This window comes from Dermacentor variabilis, chromosome 1 (assembly GCF_050947875.1).
Source record: "Dermacentor variabilis isolate Ectoservices chromosome 1, ASM5094787v1, whole genome shotgun sequence".
NCBI lineage: Eukaryota > Metazoa > Arthropoda > Arachnida > Ixodida > Ixodidae > Dermacentor > Dermacentor variabilis.
Window position 1 is genome coordinate 84,969,725 of NC_134568.1, and position 23,861 is coordinate 84,993,585.

The following is a 23,861-nucleotide window of genomic DNA, read 5'->3' on the forward strand; positions in this document are numbered from 1 at the left end:
ACAGCGTTGCACCTGAGGTATCAAATGGAGTGTAGGCTTGCCTAGTGACATTCGACGTACGGTTCAGTTATCGTGTTTACCACACGGCGGTGCTAAAACTGCCTAATATCTTTATGTCAACACTAGCATGGAGCACGCATACCGATTCTTGATCGAGCCACACTCGCAAAGTCGTCGAACCATAGTATGAATATTGCACATATAATACCTCTGCTCATCTCTGGATGTGTATGATAAGCAACTTCCATGACTGTACGTCACAGCACTGCATGTGCGCGCTTTGAAACGCGGCACTTATGTTCGCGATCGTGTATCAACGCTGAAAAAACCACGGGACTTTAGACAAGCAGCGGCAAGGTGCTTGACATCGCGGAATTGCACCCGTGTTTAGAATCTAATGAGAAGTTAGTGCTTCGGCATTCTTCCAGCAGCATGTTCCCTGTGACAGTTTAGCGCATTTTTTCTCCCGTCATTGCAACGTGCAGCTACATGAAAAAAAAAAACATACGTACCAGCTAAGATTTCCAGCGCGCGAGAAGGTGCACACATCGCTCTCGCTGTTGGCACACTCAACATCGTCGTTGCCGCCATCGTTTTCCGTATCGGCTGTGGGTTCAAACATGTACGGGGAAAATACAAGCTGTCGGAGACAGCGAGAACGTTCCATCTTACAACTCGGCTATGAAGCCAGAACAGCAGAACCGCGTGCTACCAGAGAGAAAGGAATGGTGCTACGCTCTGAAACGGAGACATGCGGCGGCGCCGACCGGCCACTACCGCCAACGACGTCACAGCGACCCCGACCAATCACGGGCAACAGCGGCGTTCGCGCGATGCCCTGAGGCGCTGGTGCGCGTTTTCTTGAAAAAAACAGCCGCTTGCGTTTGTTTCCGCCCTTTTTGAACCAGATATTCGTGTTCAGGGGACTCAAAACTGTAGAATGCCGCAGAGAACTCATTTTTTTCGAAAAGTGTTTCAGCTTCCCTTTAAGAGGGAAAATAGAGGAATTCCAGATCAAGCTACAGAACAGGTATTCGGCTTTAACTCAGGAAGAGGACCTTAGTGTTGAAGCAATGAACGACAATCTTGCGGGCATCATTAAGGAGTGTGCAATAGAAGTCGGTGGTAACTCCATTAGACAGGATACCAGTAAGCTATCGCAGGAGACGAAAGATCTGATCAAGAAACGCCAATGTATGAAAGCCTCTAACCCTACAACTAGAATAGAACTGGCAGAACTTTCGAAGTTAATCAACAAGCATAAGACAGCTGACATAAGGAAGTATAATATGGATAGAGTTGAACATGCTATCAGGAACGAAGGAAGCCTAAAAGCAGTGAAGAAGAAACTAGGAATTGGCAAGAATCAGATGTATCCGTTAAGAGACAAAGCCGGCAATATCATTACTAATATGGATGAGATAGTTCAAGTGGCTGAGGAGTTCTATAGAGATTTATACAGTACCAGTGGCACTCACAACGATAATGGAAGAGAGAATAGTCTAGAGGAATTCGAAATCCCACAGGTAACGCCGCAAGAAGTAAAGAAAGCCTTGGGAGCTATGCAAAGGGGGAAGGCAGCTGGGGAGGATCAGGTAACAGCAGATTTGTTGAAGGATGGTGGGCAGATTGTTCTAGAAAAACTGGCCACCCTGTATACGCAATGCCTCATGACTTCGAGCATACCGGAATCTTGGAAAAACGCTAACATAATCCTAATCCATAAGAAAGGGGATGCCAAAGACTTGAAAAACTATAGACCGATCAGCTTACTGTCCGTTGCCTACAAAGTATTTACTAAAATAATTGCAAATAGAGTCAGGAACACCTTAGACTTCAGTCAACCAAAGGACCAGGCAGGATTCCGTAAAGGCTACTCAACAATAGACCATATTCACACTATCAATCAGGTGATAGAAAAATGTGCGGAGTATAACCAACCTTTATATATAGCTTTCATTGATTACAAGAAAGCGTTTGATTCAGTCGAAACCTCAGCAGTCATGGAGGCATTGCGAAATCAGGGTGTAGACGAACCGTATATAAAAATACTGGAAGATATCTATAGCGGCTCCACAGCCACCGTAGTCCTCCATAAAGAAAGCAACAAAATCCCAATAAAGAAAGGCATCAGGCAGGGAGATACGATCTCTCCAATGCTATTCACAGCGTGCTTGCAGGAGGTATTCAGAGACCTGGATTGGGAAGAATTGGGGATAATAGTTAAGGGAGAATACCTTCGTAACTTGCGATTCGCTGATGATATTGCCTTGCTTAGTAACTCAGGGGACCAACTGCAATGCATGCTCACTGATCTGGAGAGGCAAAGCCGAAGGGTGGGTCTAAAAATTAATCTGCAGAAAACTAAAGTAATGTTTAACAGTTTCGGAAGAGAACAGCAGTTTACGATAGGTAGTGAGGCACTGGAAGTGGTAAGGGAATACATTTACTTAGGACAGATAGTGACTGCGGATCCGGATCATGAGACTGAAATAATCAGAAGAATAAGAATGGGCTGGGGTGCGTTTGGCAGGCATTCTCAGATCATGAACAGCAGGTTGCCATTATCCCTCAAGAGAAAAGTTTATAACCAGCTGTGTCTTACCAGTACTCACGTACGTGGCAGAAACCTGGAGGCTTACGAAAAGGGTTCTACTTAAATTGAGGACGACGCAACGAGCTATGGAAAGGAGAATGATAGGTGTAACGTTAAGGGATAAGAAAAGAGCAGATTGGGTGAGGGAACAAACGCGAGTTAATGATATCTTAGTTGAAATCAAGAAAAAGAAATGGGGGGGCCATGGGCAGGACACGTAATGAGGAGGGAAGATAACCGATGGTCATTAAGAGTTACGGAATGGATTCCAAGGGAAGGGAAGCGTAGCAGAGGGCGGCAGAAAGTTAGGTGGGCGGATGAGATTAAGAAGTTTGCAGGGACAACATGGCCACAATTAGTACATGACCATGGTAGTTGGAGAAGTATGGGAGAGGCCTTTGCCCTGTAGTGGGCGTAACCAGGCTGATGATGATGATGATGATGAAGCTGCAGCACATCGAATTGAAGTTTCTCCCGCGGAACACCACAGCGAGACTGCAGCCCCTCGGCCATGGTATCATAAAGGCATTCAAGGTAGGCTATCGGAAGCGACTTATTCAACGGCTCCTCATAAACCTCCGCATGGGAACCGATCTCAAGATTGACCTGCTCGGCGCGATCCACATGATTACCGGCACTTGGGGCGACGTGAAACAGGCCACAGTAACCAACTGTTTTGGCAAGGCAGGCCTTGAAGTGGCTGGAGATGAATGTCCGGAAGCTTTAGATGACGATGAGTGCTTGGAGGACGCGTTCCGCGACTTGTCCAATTTTCCCGGCACCGTCCCATCCGAAGTTACTGTTGATGACTTCATTAACGCTGACAGCGAAGTTCAAGCGGTAGCCAACGTCGCTGATGAGGACATTGTGGCCGGAATAGCTGGCGTTCAAGACGGCGATTCCAGCGACGACGAGGGCAACTGTGTTTTCGAAGAAACGCTTCCGTGCATAGCCACTGAACTGGCGTCAGCATTCAGCCTGATTCAGCGCTGTTGCGGCTAAATGGAAGGCACTGGGCTCTCGCACCTGGACATTCTCGAGAAGATTGAGACTAGTGTTTTAAACTTCATTTCCGAGAGGAAAAAGCAGCCCAAAATTAGTGATTTTTTTTGCTGTGAAATAAAGCGCTTTCATATTGTGTGCACATGCTATGTGATTCGCCGCTGTTCCAGTTGGTAAGCCACAATTTTTCTTGCGAGTGCTTTTTTGGCCTATATCTGTATATCGAATTTTCGCTATATCAAACTATTTTCCAATCCCCGTCGAATTCGATATATCCGGGTTCGACTGTATTTTGTTTAAGCTGTGTGAATGTTTATGACAGTGTGTTTTGACAAGGAATTTTAATCACAAATTTAAAAAGGTGTGCTTGCTTCAACACTAAAGCTTAAGAGTTGGACTGTTAGAACTGCCCCAGTAGCAATCATATAGTACAACCTATTTAAAAATGTTGCTTCATTCACATAACGGGCTTATTTTACTTTGATGTTGCATAGAAAACACGGAGAAGGCGGGAGATAAAAATTCAAGACAATGAGCAAACAGCTCATCGTCTTGTTCACCTTGTTCTCGTTTTGCTCATCGTTTTCATGTTGCGTGTGATGTTTATTAAACTCCAACAGTACATCTGCTGTTACCATGAGCCTGTTACCTTGTGCCCACCAGCAGAATAAGTAATGGTGTCATATCTGCATGGAATTATGAATTATGATTTTGAGGCAACAATGGCACATCAAATTAAAAAGTGCTGGCAGTCACAATGGGTGAATTGCTGAACGTTTTTATTGCTATTTCTCTTTACTATTTTTATATGCTGAATTTCTTGTGATTTCTTTCCAAGCTGAAATTGCAGACATTCAATTTTGTAAGGCAGGCTAAAGATAATGCATTTGGAAGAATTGGCCCTGTAAATTGCTTATACAACTTATTACTAATTGTCTGCCTTTTCTGAAACCATGAAAATTATGCAATATTTAGGTATTATCAGATGTAAGGAATACAACTAACATGCAGATGCTGTGCATATAAAGAATAAAGTAGTCTATTTTGGCACGTTTTTGGCAATGCAGTTAAACCTTGATATAACAAACTTCGATATAACGAAGTATTTAACTTTTCATAGCCTCTTGCCATAGAACACCGTGTATTTAAAACCTCAGTATAACAAAGTGTGTGTAGCATTGCAATATAACAAAATTTCACTTCCACAGCAAAGTAATGCCGCGACAATAAATGGAAACTTCCGCGGATGCAGATGGTCAAATGATTTAATTACAAAGGGCTGCTTACAGCAAACGCATCTCTCAAATCGCTGCACAAGAGCGACCGCCAAAGTGGAGCCGCATCATGTTCCATATAAAGTCAGTTCCGTATAAAGTATAAAGTGGGGGGAAGTAGGTGCTTTGCGATTTCTGGCACGGGTCTCGGCTGTGGCTGTGCATGGCTGTAAGCATGGCTGAGCGCATACGCAGCCACGCACCCTACTTTAGAGGAAATCTGCTTCGTGTGCAAAGAGTAGGCGTGCCGAGACGGCGTGGCGTCATGTTAGCCGTCTTCACGCGCTTTTAGTATTGAGGTTGCGTAATCTCGGGTTTGGGTGACTCGTTGGAGCCAGAGGGAGACGAAGCATTCGCTCCCTGCTGCCGGCACTTTTCACGATAGCATCATCCCAGTGCAGGCGAGGCTATCAGCTGCGGGAGCGGAGTGCACGCGAAAGCGTGGCTAGCTTCGTTTAATCTGTACCCCTGATGTAAAAATATTGTCGACGTAGCATGAAAACGTACCATTCGTCGCTGACTCTCAAATTCATCAAAATCAATTGTTCTCTTATTCAAGTTTGCCTTTTTTTGATTGCCCAATAATTCAGAAAATTCTGCGGCCCCTTTCCTTGTAAGGAAAATCTATCGGCGACTGTACCTATTAGCATAAACGGTCAAATTTCAATACAATGAAATTTCATATAATGAAGCAATTTGCCAATTTTACCTACTTCGTTATAGTGGTGTTTAACTGTATCTGTTGTCCTCGGTGGCTATGGTGCTGGGCTGCTGAGCATGAGGTCGTGGGATTGTATCCCGGCCACAGCGGCCGCATTTCGATGGGGGCGAAATGCGAAAACACCCGTGTACTTAACTTAGGTGCACGTTAAAGAACCCAGGTGGTTGAAATTTCCAGAGTCCTCCACTATGTCGTGCCTCATAATCAGAAAGTGGTTTTGGCACGTAAAACCCCTTCATTCTTTTGTATTTGTTGTCAATCTGTGTGAAAGTTTGTGTATCTAAGTGTGTGATTGTGTGTGTGCATATATATTGAAACATTTTATCATATTTCTTTTATTCGGATTTGATTTCTGTAGCTCGTATGGTATTTGTCTGCAGTTTATCAATGCTTGTCACCAAATGTCTTGGTATATTCACTTAGTTGCATGATTTATGGTACTCATGATGTTTCATCAAGGCACTGTTTCGGTCCTACTGTACATTGTTCACTACAATAATGTTCCAATAAGCAAAAGAATTAAAAAGGCAGAAAAGACTGCGAGAAAGAAAGGACAGTTAACCAGTAGTGCTAAATCCTACATGTAGAATAGAAGTATACTATGTGTGGTTCTTGCACATTACTGATGTTAGGCCAATTTTAGGTGACATGCTACAGCTTCAAAGATGTCAACAACTGGTGGATAGTCAAGCGTCCATCAATGTAAGTGACTAAATACGCTTTTTCCTTTTGCTTGTAATTGTTTAAATACTATTAACTGTATTTAAAATAATTTCTAGCGAAGTGATGTCCCCCCTTTTTGTTTTTCTGAAAGCTTTTTTGCTTGTTATGACCCTGTTTTAATGATTCCACATAGAAACAGTTCTTAAATGAGTAATCAAGTTGCATTTTGCACAGTAATATAATATTGGTGGCGTGTTGCCTACAGTTGTTAGATATTTATTGCTCTGCAGGTTTCGTAAAAGCATCCAGAAGCTTGTTACATAAAATTTGATGTCTGTTTTATACGTTTCCATGACGCTGCATCTTCATCTACTGCTAACGTAGTGCAAATGCATAAGCAGTTTATGTTTATGGTCATAATCATATAAAACCACAAACAAACTTTAACAGATATTACGACCCGTGCTCCTAAGTGTAAGCACATAATGTTTTTTTTAATAGTTTTCCATCCTATCATGCCTTCTGGTGCGCAAGAGATGGTGGTGCAGAAGTTCGGGTTAATGGTAAACAGTTTGCACTGTAGTGCCATGCATCCCACTGACTTGACATCTTCACAAGCAGCAGTGTTACAGATGTCATGAGGTTCAGTGCAACTGGCTCTCTGGCACCCTAACCAGCTCTTCTCTGTCATTACCATGGTGTGTTTTCTGCCTAATATGCAAAAGCATGTTGCATTGCTTTGTGCTGAAAGTGTCAGTATGGTTCAAAACCATCGTGGGCTTCCTCATTTGTTTTAATATTTTTTATGTGGTCATTGCCATCATTGATGGCTTTTTCACTGCAACATAATGTTAAACTGCCTTCATTTATTTATTTCTACATTTTTTGGTGTCACATGTTAATCCTTTGGCCATCATGATTGCCATCTCTTTCATCACTACACAGTGTTCAATGCCAACTTGAACAACTTGTTGAAGCTTGTGCTTGTCTATTCACTTTCCCCTGTTCTTTATTGAGCTTGAATTGTTTTGCAACATGCATTTTTGCCCAGTTATATTGTTTAAGAGAATGCTGGGGTATATTTTACTGGTCAGTACCATTTCTTTCTTTTTCTACTATAACAGCAATATGTTTTATTTTAAAGCGTGTTAAACCATCAGAAAACTATTGTTGATTTTCGTGTCTTATTCTGAACTATATTCCTTAATCTGACCTGCATATTGATATGAAGTTAAAAAAAAGCAATGATTCTCACCCACTCGTTCTTTCAGAAAGGACATAGTTGTCTCAGACCCTCCGGATGTTATCAAGCATGGTGACATTGTTCAGCTCATTCATGGCATGACAAGTCGGGCATTAAACAGGTATGTGTATAGTATATTTAACAAAAACACAATTCCCTCATTCCAAGGTTTCATTACTTTTCAGTATACGTTTAAAATGCTTGTTTTGTCTTATACCAAACTGCTAGATCATTCATTGTTCATCATGTTAAGTCATTCATTATTCAATGTCTTATTTGTGTATTTTTTCACTTGTGTGTGCTGTGGTCATTGGCATCTTGCATGGCACTACTATCACTTGTCATCTGGAGGTATTGTTCAGACTTAAAGCAAGCTGCTGTCATGCTAACTCAATCTTTTACTGTATTTTAGTTGTTACTTCACTAAGTTGTGTTCACAGCATTGTTTACACATATTTCTCAATATCCCATTATATTGTAATCACTGTAATGTGATCTGTACTGCCAGTAATTAGTAGTAATGCCAGTAGCTAGGCTAGGCAAAATTGATGTTATTATTTTTTTCAAGCTGGAATGTTAATTCTACATATGTGCATGTATATAAACAAGAGATTACTTGCCGGCAGAAAGCAGACTTACTGCAATATATGTTGGTTGTCTCAGAAAATCAGATACCAGAATTCAGAGGTTCTAGAACAATTTTCCATAGCAGGACACAAACTCATCTACAATGCCCATAGCTGTTTTCTTGTTAGTGTATTATTGGTGCCAGTATGAGCATAGCTTTTCAAGGAAGCACAAACCAAATGCAGTATATTATGAATATGATGTCTGGCAATGACAGAGGGTCGCACCATCTCATCCCAGTGTCGTGCTGATGCCAAAGCTCAGTGTGATGATGGGCAGCGCAATACAGTATGAACTCCAAAAGTGAAGGTGAGGGCATGTAGTTGTGGCACTGTAGCATCTTATTGCTGATAACTCCAGTCATATAAGTTGCCTTGAGAAACTTTTGTTGGAAAAGATTTATAAGATGCCATTTAATACCAGACAGAACTTCATGAGCGCACTGCAAGCGAACACGCAAAAATTTCCCAGTCCATGGTTGAATGGGAAGCACATCGGGCTGCTGTGCTGAGGAAACATTGTTCGAAACCAACCGTCGAACCAATGCAAAATAGAAGTGAGGCGTGCAGACAGGACACAAGAGTAGAGGAGTGGACAACACGAACGCCGTGTTGTCCACTTCTCTACTCTTGTGTCCTGTCTGCACTCCTCACTTCTATTTTGCATAATGAATCCGTACCAACTAGCTCGGCTTTCTGTCGTTCCGTCGAACCAACTTGGGTCACTGAGTGTGGGGCAATGTGTACATACGTGCCGCTCTTCCACGAACCTCTTTCACGCTGACATGGGTCACTGTAGATGTGGGACTAGGTACCGTGCCACTCTTCACTGAAACCCTTTGAAATGAAACGTCGACTTGGAACACTGGGTGTGTGCCACTTTTGAATGAACGTCTTTGAAGCCAACTTGGGTAATTATGAATGTGCTGTTCTACAACAACAAAAAAGATCTTTAAATTTCTCCGATGTTGGGCAGAATTGAACCCACGTCACATGGGTTCCTCAAGGACAGCAACCCGACGCTTTAGCAGGCTGTGCCCCAAATTGCATTGGATATGCGCCACTTTTCAGTGAACGTCTTTCACGCCAACACTTCAGCAAGCTGCACCATGAATGCACTGGGTATGTGCTACTTTTCTGTAAACCTTTCACCAACTTGGGTCACTGGGTATGTGCCACTAGGTATGCGGTAAGCGAGGAAACAATTCTCAGCGTCTGCAAGCACCGGCGCACCACACTTTTCATCTCGAAGGTCACGTGTGGATTTCTCTGCAGCGCCACTAGCTGGCACAGCTTGTCCAGAAAGAAGTGCAAGAGAGGAGTTTGGCAATCACACAACGTGTTTCTCAGGGTTCGCACGCGCCAGCGCGCCATGCACTTCAGAGGCCATGAGCTGGCTTCGTAGTGGCACCGCTAGATGGCGCTGAGTGCTCTTAGGGGAGCATGAGAGAGGACTCCTGCTGCAGTATACACCTCATACATACCATATTTACTTGCATAGTGATCGCACCCCTGAATTTTGTTGTCAAAATTTGATATTCTTTTTCCCCGTGTAATGATCGCACCTCAAACTTGCCGCAGCGATATGTCGTGTGCCAAGTCTAGCTAATGATAGTCGCGCTTACCATATGTCGAATGCTGTCGAATGCTACGCGAACGACTCTTCAAGACGTACCAAGCAGTCTGCACGCACCAAACATTCTTAAGCAGATGCCCCATTTGATTCCTTTCATCACTTTCCGCATTTCCATTGAAAAAAAAAACCTACAACCAAACTTGCCTTGGCTTTATTATTTGTAGGCTTTATAATGGTTGTGGTCAACAACAACAATAAAAAAGGTGCCTTTCGATTCCTCTCGTCTGCACTCGTGGGCACGCAACGAATCGCGAGTGGCAACGATAATAGCTACATTTACACTGATATGTTAGAACTGTACCCTATTCATACACCAACGCTGTAGCACAGCTATTATATTCACCCACCCTTAACGGAAACATGCCGTATTAGGAGAGTGTTGAAGACAAATGCCGCAGTTTTCGCAGCATGCCCGCCATGTGTTTATGTCACTGGCAGCTAAGCATGCCCATCTTTGTTTCTGTCCCCTCAAGGTGGACATGGCTATGTTATTGCCACGAAATTGCCAATATTAACCATATTATTCATTACTGATACGGAAGAAACTGTTCCAATGCACATAATGTACTCAAGAGAAGAAAAAAAAACATCACATTCAACACATTCGGCTTGCTCCACCAGCCTCCATTTTTGTTTTGGTGTTTTGCACTGTTACAGCAGCAGCCGCCTGTTTGTTGGCCTGTTGTCATCCCGCAGTAAATGCGGGACGAAGAAAAAAAAATTTTTTTTCCCAGAAAATTTTTTCCGCGTAATGATCAGGCCCCTGAATGTGTGTCAATTTTTTAAACAAAAAAGTGAGATCATTATGCGAGTAAATATGGTAACTCATTTGATGGGGCCATTGCGCTGTGTCACTATAGTGATTAAATCCTGAACACATTACCATCGGCAGTCATGGTGAGATGGGTTCTGCCGAAGTTTTTCGTAAATTCCTTATGATTGCTGATTTTCTCTTTCAGCCATGATGTTGCTTCTCCAATGTCACCTCAGCACCAGGAAGTATCATGCTATATTAATTACAACATATCTTTCCCATCGCAAAACTTGTGGAAAGTGGTGAGCAACATTTTAATACCCAAGCCTTTATCTTACGTCTTGTTTCAATAGCAATGTTCAACACCCGGTTCTGCTCGACATTTCAGGACATTGTGAACAGAGACACAGAAGGTGACATCTGGCATACCATACATTCGCATGTGCGACTAATTCATGTAAACACATCCCAAGCTTTGAAGGTGAGCTGAAAGCCATGTTTCAACAAAAATTACCCTGACCATTGTATGAGCCATGGCTTGCTGCAGACTTAAAGGAGTACTCACTGAAAATTTTTATTTCTTCATTGGATAGCTGTTAACTCAGTAGATATGCTATAAAGCCTCATTTACTTGAGAGTGCAACAAATGTTGAGCTCTCAAATATGTTGCTGCTTCGTGTAAACAGCTTAAAACAGGTGCCAAGTGCAGCACGGCTTCAGACATGAAAGAAGGGACTATTAATATCGCTGTAACCTCATATTGAGATCTTGTGGTACCAGAAACCATTGACTCTCTCTCTCTCTCTCTCTCTCTCTCTCTCTCTCTCTCTCTCTCTCTCTCTCTCTCTCTCTCTCTCTCTCTCTCTCTCTCTCTCTACACACTATGACCATGCTGCTGAAGTTCATTCATCACTCCATGGAACGAGAGGGGAAAGCGTGTTCTCCTGCTTCTCCAAGAGCAGCACACAGTTGCAACGGCTAAGCTGGTAGCTTTCATAGACAGTCATTGTAAGGCCTTCAGCCACCACACAAGGCTGACTGGCGTGCTCTTGAGCTGTTTGCGATACCACAAACTCCACTTTTGGTGACATGAATAGTCGCCCATTTCACTTCTGAAGCCACCCTAGTTTTGTATTCAAAGCTCTTTCTTTTTTTAGCGAAGCTGTATATGGCTAGGTTCTGAAAATTGTGTCCTTCTATCGAGTTGCATTGACAGAAAAAATAAAACGTCATTGTCTATCCACCAATCGTGGCTCATTTTCATCACCCTAGCAACGTTATCAGCAGTTGCACTTCGGACTTGCTATGGGCAGGACGCGCATAGTTTGCTCTGAAGAAGAACGTACCCTCAGAGAGTGCTGAATTGAACAACAGCGTAAACAGGCGCAAAAGCGACAAGAAGCTGCCGCCGCCGAACACGCAGTGGCCGACAGATCAGGACCATTGAATAGCTCCTCTGTTACCGACGAAGGAGTACAGAGGGCCATCTGGAGCATCAGTGGCAGCAGCAGTGAGAATATGTGCAGTGACAGCGGGCGAATATGACAGACGAGGAACGGGCTGTGGATGCCAAGTGGAAGTGTTGTGACCATCAGGACCCCGAGTTCTATGAGTTGGAAAACGCAAGGCATCGACTTGGCTACAATCCATCACAACGTTTCCCTGGGGTGATGGTGTTGAGTGGGAGTTTCTGGGCAACCCGTTTTATGCCACGTGTGTGGTATGTGATAGACCATGGTTTGCCGGGGACTTGACCACCATCGGTGGCATGCGTGGTCAACATCAGTGTGAATGTGCGGCAGTAACAATGCGGCAGTATGTGCACTCGGGGTACCGATTGGCACAATGCTTGCGCTTGGCCTCCAATGCTCACTCCTCGTTGGTCGTATTTGCCCACCGTCGCCGCACATATTCTCGCTGCCACTGCCGTTCCAGACGGGCCCTCTGTAATTCTTCGTCGGTGTACTACAGTGACCACAAAGCTATGGTAGGTGTGGTAACGAATGAGAGAAAATACAATATGATAACAACCACGAAGTTGTATGTATGTGTCTTTATTCAATCAATATTTTAGTAACTATATAAATCAATATAGTTATCACAATAGTCATCTCAATACAGCTTCGCTGGTTAACCTTCGCAGAGCAGAAAGGGACTAAATTTTCTTTTTTTTTTCTCTCTTTGCCGATGAACACAACCTTTGTATGATGTAGCCTGCTACTGTTGCTACAATTCTACTAACCCCCATTTGCTTCCTGTTAGGAAGTCCCCCCCGACAGTTTTTACTTCGGGACCTCAGACTTTGTTTGTGTTTTATGTGTCCTACTGATAAAATAAATTTAACTTCAACTCTGCAATTGCTATGTGTTTTGAATGAGTCGCGTAACAGTTGCTGTTAATTATTTGCGGCACCCTTAAATTGAGGCCTTGTATCATAATTATGGAGTCCGCAGCTATATATATATATATATGTATTCAAAAAAAGTGGGACACAAGTCAGTTCACCTTTAAGAGCTGTGTAGCATTCACAAAATTGTGTCGCACTGAAGGCATCTTTAGCTGGTCATTTCAGAGTGCTCTAGACTCTTCTTGCAAGCAGCATTTTCTTGTGCTGGTGAAAAGAGAGATGCACATTGCATTTGGCTGATTCTTTTTGATCACTCTCCTCGTGCGTTGAGTGCTCTCAGGTGCTCCAAACCCTGTCATCAGAGCAGTCGGAGAGATTTAGAGTGTTTCCCGCCACGTCATCACAACACAGCATCATCACTGTTGGCAACGATCTACTGTAACATGAACAGACTCTCGTCCCACCAGCATGTATACCGTTTCTTCCCAGTAGTGCCAGGAGCGTTGGCTAGGCAAAATTGGATGTTTGCTGTATGGTTACATGGTTTTGCATCTGCCATTTCCTCCGAGAGCAAGTCGCATGTTCAGCTTGCATGTTCATTTTCTTCTACTGAGCTCGATGAATGGCAGATCTGCCCAATTCTGATTCGGAGGATTGAGGCGACCAGTCGAAGACACCATAAGTGTTTGTAATTGTGGGAGCTAGCTCCCACAATTACATTAAATGTTGCTTACATTTAGAATTTTATAAAAATTGGAGAGCAGACTATACAGACTTTTATAAAAAGGCTATGAGCATAGCGATGGTGGCATTTTTTCAAATGAGTTCCTAGGCAAGGTAGAAATGACTCGAGTTTCAGAAGACTAATTAGCTACAATTCACTCATTAACATTTTTACTAGTGCTTTGGAGGTAGTTGTATATATGGCAAATTTGGAGGCAGTCACATTTCCATGCAACCCTCCTTCTTTTAAATCTTCAATATCGCACATAATTTGAGATATTGATCATAAAATTTCAATGCTCAATCAAGGCACTATCAAAACTGAGCACACCAAGAGTGCAACACAGGCTGCCCACTATCATATCAGATGGAAACGCCTTGTGATGAAAAGTGCAACGAAGTTTGAAACTGTATGTCGTGGCCAGTCGCGACAGATACTGATACGGCACGTCCTGCCTGGCAAGCAGCTGCTGCGACTTGCCATGTCAGTATTTGCCCCGACATGCCATCATTCAAACTTCATCGCGGGGTGTTTCCAAAGTATAATTTAGCAGTGGTGTGTGGTCATGTTCAGTATTGCCTAGTTTGTGCGTTGAAATTTGATGATGAATATCTTGAAATAGGTGCTATATTCAAGGTTAAAAAGGGGGGGAGGATTGCACTGAAATGTTACTGCCTCCAAATTTGCGAAATAAACAACTGTCCCCAAGGCTCTAATGAAAAGTTAATTCACAAATTGTTGTTAGTCTTCTGAAACTCGCGTTATTAGGGCCAAAGTATGTCTGCCTCTCCTTGGTTCTTAATTGTAAGTCCCCACAAAAAGGGGCGGGCGATCAAATGGATTGGTGGTTGGTAAATCGTAGCAGTAGGTGGCATTTCTTCCAGCTCCCACCATTTAGAGAACCCTGCCTAATCATGAATCTTTTTGGCAATATTGTCATGTATGCTTATAACAGATGTCGGATATCATGATTATTTTTGTGTCAGATGCGCCTTGCTATAACAATGTTCAACTAACAAAGTTTAATTCTTGCATCTGCACTTTTACATTCTCATGCCTGTTCTCTCATTGTCACCTGCTGTGCCTTCTCTTTATTCCCCTCCCACCTGTTACAGAGTGTCTAGCTAGTGTCTAACCTGCATCATGCCAACCTGTGTGCCTTCAATTTACATGCATGCTTTCTCTCTTGTAATTTCAGTTCAGTGGCAAACAGCTTCCTGACTGGGGATTTCACCAGCATGAAGTTGTCACTGATCGTTTTCTTTCTCAAGATGATACGGTGTGGAATGTAGAAGAGCACCGTTATACGAAAAGTAAGTGCCACAGAGTCATCTTTTCCGAGAAAGACAGCACAGACAGTAGACTTGCAAATTATTTTACTTGTGTAGTTGGGGTACAGTCTAGTTGCGCAAAGTACAGAAAATTGAGAGAGTCGCATTTTAATGAAACCTGTGCAGCTGCGTTGCATGAAGGTGCCAGTATATTGTCGTTCTGTGTCCTTTTTCAAAGAGTACTGGTACCATTCACTTCAAAGCAAACGGTCTAGTGATCAACAGGTCTTGTGGGCTCAGCTGCCATACTAGGGTCAGTTGTGTCACTTTTATTATTTTTATGCGAGCACTGACTTTAAATAAATATTCTACACTACTGCATTGGTGCCAGTAAACTCTCTTGAAAGGGTAGCAAGTGCTCTTGGGATTTATGCAAACAGGTAAATGCTGAGCAAGAAGGCATGCCTTCACATTTCCGTGTTCATTATTGCATATAGCTGGCATGATTGAGGATTGGACACCATATTTCATGCTGTAGGCTGTTATGTGACTGGGCTGCAATAGCATACTGAAGCCTAGAGTAGTGAAACCTAGTGATACGACTTCAGTACATTATACTCGGCCTCACTTATTCCAAGGAAACTCAGTGTAGGAAGATATGTGTACAGGGTGTCTACCAACCGGGAAAACTGGGAATTCTCAGTGATTTCGAATGGTCTGAAAATACTCAGGAAAAACTCAGGAAATTTGGAGTTCTATCAGGGAAAATTAGCTGTAATGTTATTGAAAGGGAACGAAAGTCGCGGTAATGCTGGCTCGAGTAACAAGGAGGAATCGTAACAAATCTACTTAGACGCCCGATAATTCGGACAGCTTTGTGGCTCCACCACATACCCCATAGAGTCAATGTATAAGAACGTTTGAAATTTCGGCCGCAAGAACGCTTCACCGTCCGATTTTCCTGACTTTTTTCCGTGACCACAGGTCCGAAATGGTATTAATCAAATAAAGCCACCACCGCCGATATTTTGATTACTTCACCGCCTCAAATGGTGCTCTGGCATGCAGATCCGCTTGCATCCGTAGGCTACCATCAATGGTCAGGCGGTGCAGTGATCGACTCAGCCATCAGCGCCACCATGTTAGTTCCGCGAGACACTGAGGCGGCCACTGCTACGGAGGCATGCATTTGCGGTGCTCGTTTGAAATGGGTTGGTCATTCTTGATCACAGTTTAAGGCAATCGAAGACATCGAGGCCCATTTCAGACCACCAACGCTTGAGAAAGAACGTCAAATTTACGACTACAACCATGTATATTGTGTAAAAGAAGTAAACAACCTGCCATGATTGCTTAGTGGCTAGGGTGTTGGGCTACTAAGCACAAGGTCGTGGTATCAAATCCCGGCCATGGCGACCGCATTTCGATGGGGGTGAAATGCGAAAACACCCGTGTACTTAGCTTTAGTTGCATGTTGAAGAACCCCAGGTGGTCCAGATTTCCAGAGTCCCACACTAACGGCGTGCCTCATAATCAGAAAGTAATTTTGGCACGTGAAACCCCATAATTAAATTTTTTTTAAAGTAAACAGCACAGACATCACAGCGAAGTGCTTAAACTAAATTATAGGGCTTTAGGTGCCAGAACCACGATCTAATCATGAGGCAAGCCGTTGTAGGGTACTCTGGAATAATTTGTACCACCTGCGGTTCTTTAACGTGGACCTAAATCTATGTACATGGGTGTTCTCGCATTTTTCTCCCGTTGAAATGCGGCCGCTGTGACCAGGATTTGATCCCGTGACTTCATGCTTAGCAGCCCAACACCATAGCCACTAAGCAAGCATGCTTATGTTGTCGAACTCAAAGTGAGTGAATACGGCCGTGGACATTTTTCAACTGTCATTTGTAACTTCATTACATGCAAGTGTTCCTTGCACCTCACGATTGTAGAGTTTTTGGTGAATTGGCAGGCAAGTGCTTTCTTCTCCGTTGACAAAGTGTCTCGAGCATATTCTGGTATTGTCGTTCGGGCTTCAGTGTGAGAGGTCATCACCACTGGAATGTAATAGAGAGCAATCAGCTGAAACTAAACAATGCGAAGTGTGAACGTATGTGTGCTAGCGTGTGCGAGAGAAATGCTAATTTGCGAATACTCGACGTGTGAGGCCTACTTGTGTAGTGCAACCTTAATTCTGTTGTTCTAAGCGCGAGAAAACATCGGCATGAATGAGCCCAGTTCCAGCAGTCTTGTCTTGATCTCGGCAGAAAGAAGCTGCATGTTGGCTTATTAATGCCCAACAAAAAGCACAGTGCATACAAAGCTCCAGCACGGAGCGCTTACAAAGCTAGATTTGACATGTAACAACCACTGCGTGTTTGTTTTGGAGTGAGACAAGCTAAACAACAATCTAAAACAATTTACAACAGCGGGAATCAGTTCACGCGCTTTTATGCAGTTGTCGCTTAATTGTGCATTTTTACAAATGTTGCTGCTGGGTAGGTTTTTTTTTTATATACATTTGCGTCTTAGTTCGTTTAACAGAAATTCGCAAGTGCGACACGAACTGCGATGACCCACTTCAGCCGCAGGGTTGCTTCCCACAGTTTTGAAGGGAAGCAGTACAGTTTGATACCAACATCTCCTTCGCGGTTGTGACAATCCTTAACGCAGCAGTATCTGCGCTTGTTCATTTTGTTATTTTGTTCACACTTCTAACGGAAGAGTTGCCAAGAGGCCGGGGTGAAACCATTGGAAAATTGAAAAAGCAGGCTTTCAGGCGGGCCTGAGCACACCACAGACAATGGTGAAATGGCAGTGAGGGGCCTACTCGTGGGTGCTCACCGCCGCTGCTAGGTGGCGTGACATGTACAGGCAAACTTCATTGCAGAGTGCTGGTAGCCACTACCGCGGCAGCTGCTTCGATGTTTGCTGTTAAGCCTCTTGCCGTTCGGTGCCCTGCTTTTCATTAAAAGCACTGTCAGCAATGCGACTCTCCTTTTGTGGTCCTCGCAATTAGCTTCGAAGCTCGAAAAGCATGGTGCATTGCATGATGCAGGTTCCTAAAGTTAGCTTCGCCTTAGTAATGTACGTGGTGAAGCATATGCGAAAGTATTGCGGTGAAGCAAAGCAAGCATGGGAAGGGGCAATTGTCACGGGAAGCAGTTTGTACTGTATTCCTTAATTTTACACCCGTGCACCCACCATCTCCTGTCACAGTACGAGCACCGATATGCCTAATAAGTGTACTGGCAGGCGTTCAGACCTTTTTCGTATGTGCTTGTGGCGACTTTAGCCCATAAGGGCAGTAAAAGATATGCATTCATTTTGTCGAACTGCCTGATTTTTCGGATGTCATTGCGGCCCCCATGGAGTTATAAAAATCGTATGTTGACTGTACAACTGACCAAAAGGGTGGTTCAAATGGTTCGTGGGGCGAACGTGCGTTGGAAGGAGGGCGAGAACAGAAAGGACCTACGCATTGAGGAATGAACGGGAAAGGAAGCATGCCGCCATTTCTTTAAAGGACCTTGAGCTCAAAAAAAAAAGTATTGACTGACACCGAGATGCAGCTGTCCCTAATACAAACCAAAATAAACTCTTTCAAGTAGTGCAACGCAACACTGAGGCATTGTGCGCGTGCTGAGGGTATGTCAGGACAGTTGAGGTTTACTTAACAGCTGTTGATAGAGAATCTCACTTGAGACAAAGTTCAGGCCTCATACCAATGAGCTTGTAATCAATTGATAGAAATAGCTCATATTCGAAAATATTTGCTTCTGTGTGCATCTCCTTTTTATTCATATTTGACAATGTTTCACTTGATTTGCAATGGGTTTTACCATTCTTTTTTTTTCGAAGATATTTTATTTGCTGTGCATTTTACTAACCCCTCCCTTCTGTTTTTTTTTTTTTTAATAAAGTAAGCACTACTCCTGCTACAAAAACTGGATTAAGTCGTTTTATTTTTTAACATGCTTTCTAGAGAGTGACAGCATCGGGCGACATGGTGTCAGCCCGCCTTGACATAAAACAAAGTTTTGTGTGACTCGGGGAATTTTGGCAGAACTACTCAGGGAATTTGGAAATATCAACTTGGCAGACACCTTGGTGTAGTAATTTGCTCTTGTGCGCGCTGAACTATTTCGACATTTTAGCAGCCAAGTTTCAAGAGTTTTTACTTTATCTGAAAATTAGAAGCATATGATAATAGTGTTTTAATAGCTTGTTTATATTCTAAGCCTGTTTTGTGACAATACTGCTGGTAACTGGGATAATGAAAGCGAATCATGGAAGCGATATATAACAATAGGTGAATATGTCTTTTGCGTCCTTGACTAAGGCTTTCAATTTTTATGGGGTCACTGGCAATTACTAGGAGTACTGCTAATTACTGTTGCTCTTTGAATTTCTGCATAGCACAGGATTCATGGGCATCATTCTTAAAAAACACGAGCAGAAACTGAAACGGCTGACCTGTGCTATTGTATTGCATTGATTGATGTTGACTGCATTTAATAAAAATAAAATTTTCTCCTTCCCAGGTCTTGTACCGTGCTTTGCTCAGTTCAGTGGTTACATTTAATTTTTTATCCTATGCAAGCATGTAGACTTGCGTTCAATATGAGCTGCAACAAGGTGCCTTTGATCAGAGGGGCTCCAAGACTGCACAGCACTGTTGTATAAAAAAATTGGTTTAATAAATACATGTAATTGGAACGGTGCTTGGTTCTCCAATTTTTTGTATGCCAGCACCACTATGCAGTCATGGAGCCCCTTTGACCACAAGCACCATGTTGCAGCTCATATTGAGTGTGACTGTAGCTTCCTACATGAAACATGCACATCAAAATGACTGCAAATTGTGTCCTGTGATTTTTGCCATTATGCTATATAAGCAGTCAAATTTTAACATGCTTACTGTGTGTAATTGTAGATTCCGATGAAAAGGAAAGAGAGCGTGACATGGTCTCAGCAGAATTTGTGCCACTGCAGCCTACGCACTTGACATTCTTCCAGAAGATGTGGGAGCTTCAGGTAAAGTGGCTTGTTAGACAGAGAGATTTTGTTTTTTAACTTTCAGCACATGCTGGGAGCTGATAGTGAAAAGGGCCATGGACTTGTCATAACTGACGTCAAAAATTTGCAGAGTCATTTGTGAGAAGAGCCTCGCTTGAATAGTATGAGGGATAACATGGTGCGCTCCTCATAGGTTTGGCTGTTGGTGCTCATTGAAAATGACACACTGTAGCCCTCCTGAACATTCTATAAGCACTCTCGAAACGACATAATTTTTTTATTGTCACAATAATAACCTTGGGCAAGCAGAAAGCACAGAATGGTGTACAGATGCTATCTCTTTACCGAATACGTACGGTGAACGCCTACTGCACGCGGACACCGCGATGGAGTCCCCCGAACCGGTTTGATGTGTGAAAGATAAGCATCCGTTGAGAGCAAACTGTGAAATATGTTCTCATAATGGGCTGTCTACATAACCAAATGGAGCTTAACAGAATGAAGCCTCAGTGCAGTGATTGCGTACACTTGCAATGACCGACTGCGTATATGCATGTATGCCCGCACACAATGTTTTGCTTTCGCTGCAAGCACATTTTCACACCGTGCCATGAGCTTTAGGTTGCAGCATATGAGCATTTGACAGTACACAAACGACCACTGTTGCGTGGACACTATCAGGTCTGTTAAAAAAATAATTTCATTGTAAGTAGGGACTTCGATACCTACGTCAGCTTGTGATGTGCTGTCACAATGATCCAATCTTTCTTTTTTCCTTCTAAATTCTTGGACGTTTCAATCTCATTATTTGTCAAGTTGCATTGTGCTGTATGTTTATCTGTCTTCTCAGCAAGCAATTTCCTGCTGCTTCTTTTTCTTGATCCAGTAGATTCATTATTTGGTGCTAGCACAAACATGAGCATAAGCCATGCATTTTTTTTAATGTGCTTCTTATTGTTCCTTTTCAATTCCAGTGAACTTGCCAGTATATAGTATCAACAAGTTCAGACCAAAGCTTCATGACATTAGCCGGGCAGTGTGCGCGGGTGAGCGTCTTCGTGCGCGCTTACTGCTACTCTCCGAACATTGCAGCCCTGATGCTGTAGCAGAAATCTTCCTCGCGAAGTGCTTGCTGCACACTTGAGTGGCAGCCAACAGCTGCTTGCCGGTTCTAAGTTTTGCAATATAAGCAGGGTGTCTACCAACCGGGGAAACTGGGAATTCTCAGGGATCTTGAATAGTATGGAAATACTCAGGAAAAACTCGCTGTGTCCACGTGATTCCTCACACCACGTCACGCCGACTGCGGTACCAGCTTTTCCAGTTGTTGGAGCTTGCCCCCAATATTTTGAGAGTTGTGATGATAAGACAGATGTTGTGGCAAGTGAGGGTACCGCATTTTTATGAAGATATTATGCCTTACATGGGGGGGGGGGGATGCAGTTCCATATTTATTTTAACCCTCCTGAAAGTCTGAGCTTCAGTTGTTGGGTAGCAAAGTTGTTACATCATTGCAGATCTGTCTATAAAAGTGGCTGAAATGTGAGCTCAGTGTTTTCAGGGAGCATTAGAAATAGAGGGTGCAAGTGGCTTAGCTCACTGAAAGGGGAGGATCAGCAACACTGCATGTCATTTACCCAAAATCCGCTTGGGTTCTTTTGTATGCAAGGCCAATAGCATCTGCTTACTTTTGGTCTGCAATTTGTAAAGCTCCCTTCTTGCAATTGAAAGGCCCCTTATGGTCATAATACTATGTTGCTTTGGAATTCTTTTCATCAAACGCTCAGCAATAGATGTAATCAAAGCTTTTGTTTTTTGCTTTTTCAGTACAAAATGTTGTTAGTAAACCAGGAGAATGTACAGGACCACGTGTACAGCTCTGAACCAATGGAATGGCCACTAATGGTTCGTGGCATTGCATACTGGATTAGTCCTGTCACCAATGTAAGTGTCTGAGGTGTATGAAGAATTCTGCTATAACTGTCTGAAAAACGAACGAGAAACTTGGCTCTGATCAACTTTATATATTTGATGCATACAAATGTATGGCAAATGGAGTTTTTTTCATTAGGTATGCTGCCAAAAAGGTTAGGTGTGAGGTGCTTTTTTTTTTTGTCTTTTATATGAATTCAGAGGTTTCAAGTGGAACTCGTGCTTTTTGAAAGTGACCGGAACATTTCCTAAGTTGTTAATCCTGTGGAAACTGTGCTACTACAAGAAAAAGAATTTCTTTTTCTTCTTTTTATTCTTCTTACAAGGTGTATTATAAATGTATAAAAGGGTAGAATGGGAGCACTCTTGGAGGCTTTACCTTGGTTCTTTCATGCACAAGGAAAGTCTGTTGAAACCATATCAAGATGTGTCAAATATTGTTTGTTCTGGCTCTTTGTTCATGTTGAGCAAGTATTCTGCAAGTAATATAAGCTACACTGCTTCACACTGGGCACTTCTAGGGCACTGTATATGCTGTGGTGTCATCGCCAGTGGTGGTCCGACTGTGCTATTTGCGCCATTTTGCTACAACTCGACTTGCCTGCTCCTGGCTGCACCCACTCAAGTGCAATTTGCGCCAACTGCGCAAAAGGGCTGTATGTTTGCGGTTTCACTCCAATGCCATGTTTTCAGTGGGGTACGCTACTACACTCAACGACCGATTTTCCGGACGCCTGATTTTTCGGACATGCCCCATAATTCGGACGCCTTCGCAGCACGCCTCGGTATGCCCCATAGAGTCAATGTATAAGAACATCCGAAATTTCGGACACAAAAACCCTTCGCCGTTCCATTTTCCGCACTTTTTGCCGTGACTGCAGGTCCAAAACGGAAATGATGGAAGCTGCCACCGCCGCCATTTTGATTATCTCGCCGCCTAGACTTGGCGCTCTCGCACTCAGATCCGCTGGCAGTCATAGCCACTACCGCGACAGCGCTAAGCCGAGCTACTTCGACATTCGCTACCAAGGTTGCTGTTCGGTGCCTTGTTTTTCATCAAAACAATTCACCGCTGTTAGCAATGGCGTCGAAGCTCCGAGAGCATGACGCCTTGCATAATGCCGGTTCCCAAAAGTCAGCTTTGCCTCAATGCAGCAGTGTTACGCGGTGAAGCATACGCGAAGTATTGCGCTGAAGCATACAAAGAGCGGGAAGGGGCAATTGTCACTTGACACAGTATGTATTCCTTAATTATACACGCGTGCACCTGCCGTCTCCTGTCACAGTACGAGCAGCGATACGCCTAATAAGAGTACCGGCAGGCCTTCAGGACTTTTTCGGACGTTTCTGTGGTGATTTCAGCCCTTGGGGGCATTAAAAGGCATGCATTCGTTTTTTCAGACGTTTTCGCGGTCCATAGGAAGTCCGAAAAATCGGACGTCGATACAGCACTATGCAAATCGATTTGTGAACATTCAAATGATTCAGTTTGCGACTTGATTATCTACAACTGTATGTTTCGCATATTTGGTGAAATACTCGGCTGAGGTCAATGCATTGCATGCAGCCTTACCAGGCCGCTCACTTGGTTTCGGGACAAAAAAAATTTAATTCTAGAGTTTTTACATGGTGAAACCACAATCTGATTATAAAGCACGCATGTCTTGGTACAAAGGTAGTCCGTGTCATCAACTCCAATCGAAGCAATTCCTATACCCGACGCCCACGAAGGGAACGGTAATGAAAGCAGCGCCTATGTGTGAAGATATAGGACTGATCAGCCACTAGAAGGCACGCAGATTCATGAGTTTGCACATGCAATTTGGAACTTTCGGTCAGTCTGTGAGCTTCTATGCGTTACTGCAGTAGTTGCTGGCTTTTACAGTTGTCAGAAACATGTATGCATGATCTCAGAACTAATCAGCGGTTAGCCACTCATACGAACATATTAGTGGCAAGCTTTCTGCGACAGCTTGTGGAAAGCTTGCTATACACATCGGCCAACAGCCAATTTTCGCCATGGCACACTCCTAATCAGTAGTACTTCGAAAGG

General features: G+C 43.4%; 1 protein-coding gene across 4 annotated transcripts in view; it reads left to right on the plus strand.

Moving 5' to 3' along the window:
* rt (Protein O-mannosyltransferase rt) overlaps window positions 1-23,861 on the plus strand; it is an 84,732-nt gene that overhangs the window by 31,741 nt on the left and 29,130 nt on the right. For all 4 annotated transcript variants that reach the window (XM_075690873.1, XM_075690882.1, XM_075690891.1 and 1 more), the window contains exons 10-16: window positions 6,237-6,295; window positions 7,528-7,620; window positions 10,721-10,817; window positions 10,904-10,996; window positions 14,785-14,899; window positions 19,794-19,894; window positions 21,704-21,820. In XM_075690873.1, coding sequence (XP_075546988.1) covers window positions 6,237-6,295; window positions 7,528-7,620; window positions 10,721-10,817; window positions 10,904-10,996; window positions 14,785-14,899; window positions 19,794-19,894; window positions 21,704-21,820 — 675 coding nt within the window. The remainder of the gene's footprint in view (window positions 1-6,236; window positions 6,296-7,527; window positions 7,621-10,720; window positions 10,818-10,903; window positions 10,997-14,784; window positions 14,900-19,793; window positions 19,895-21,703; window positions 21,821-23,861) is intronic.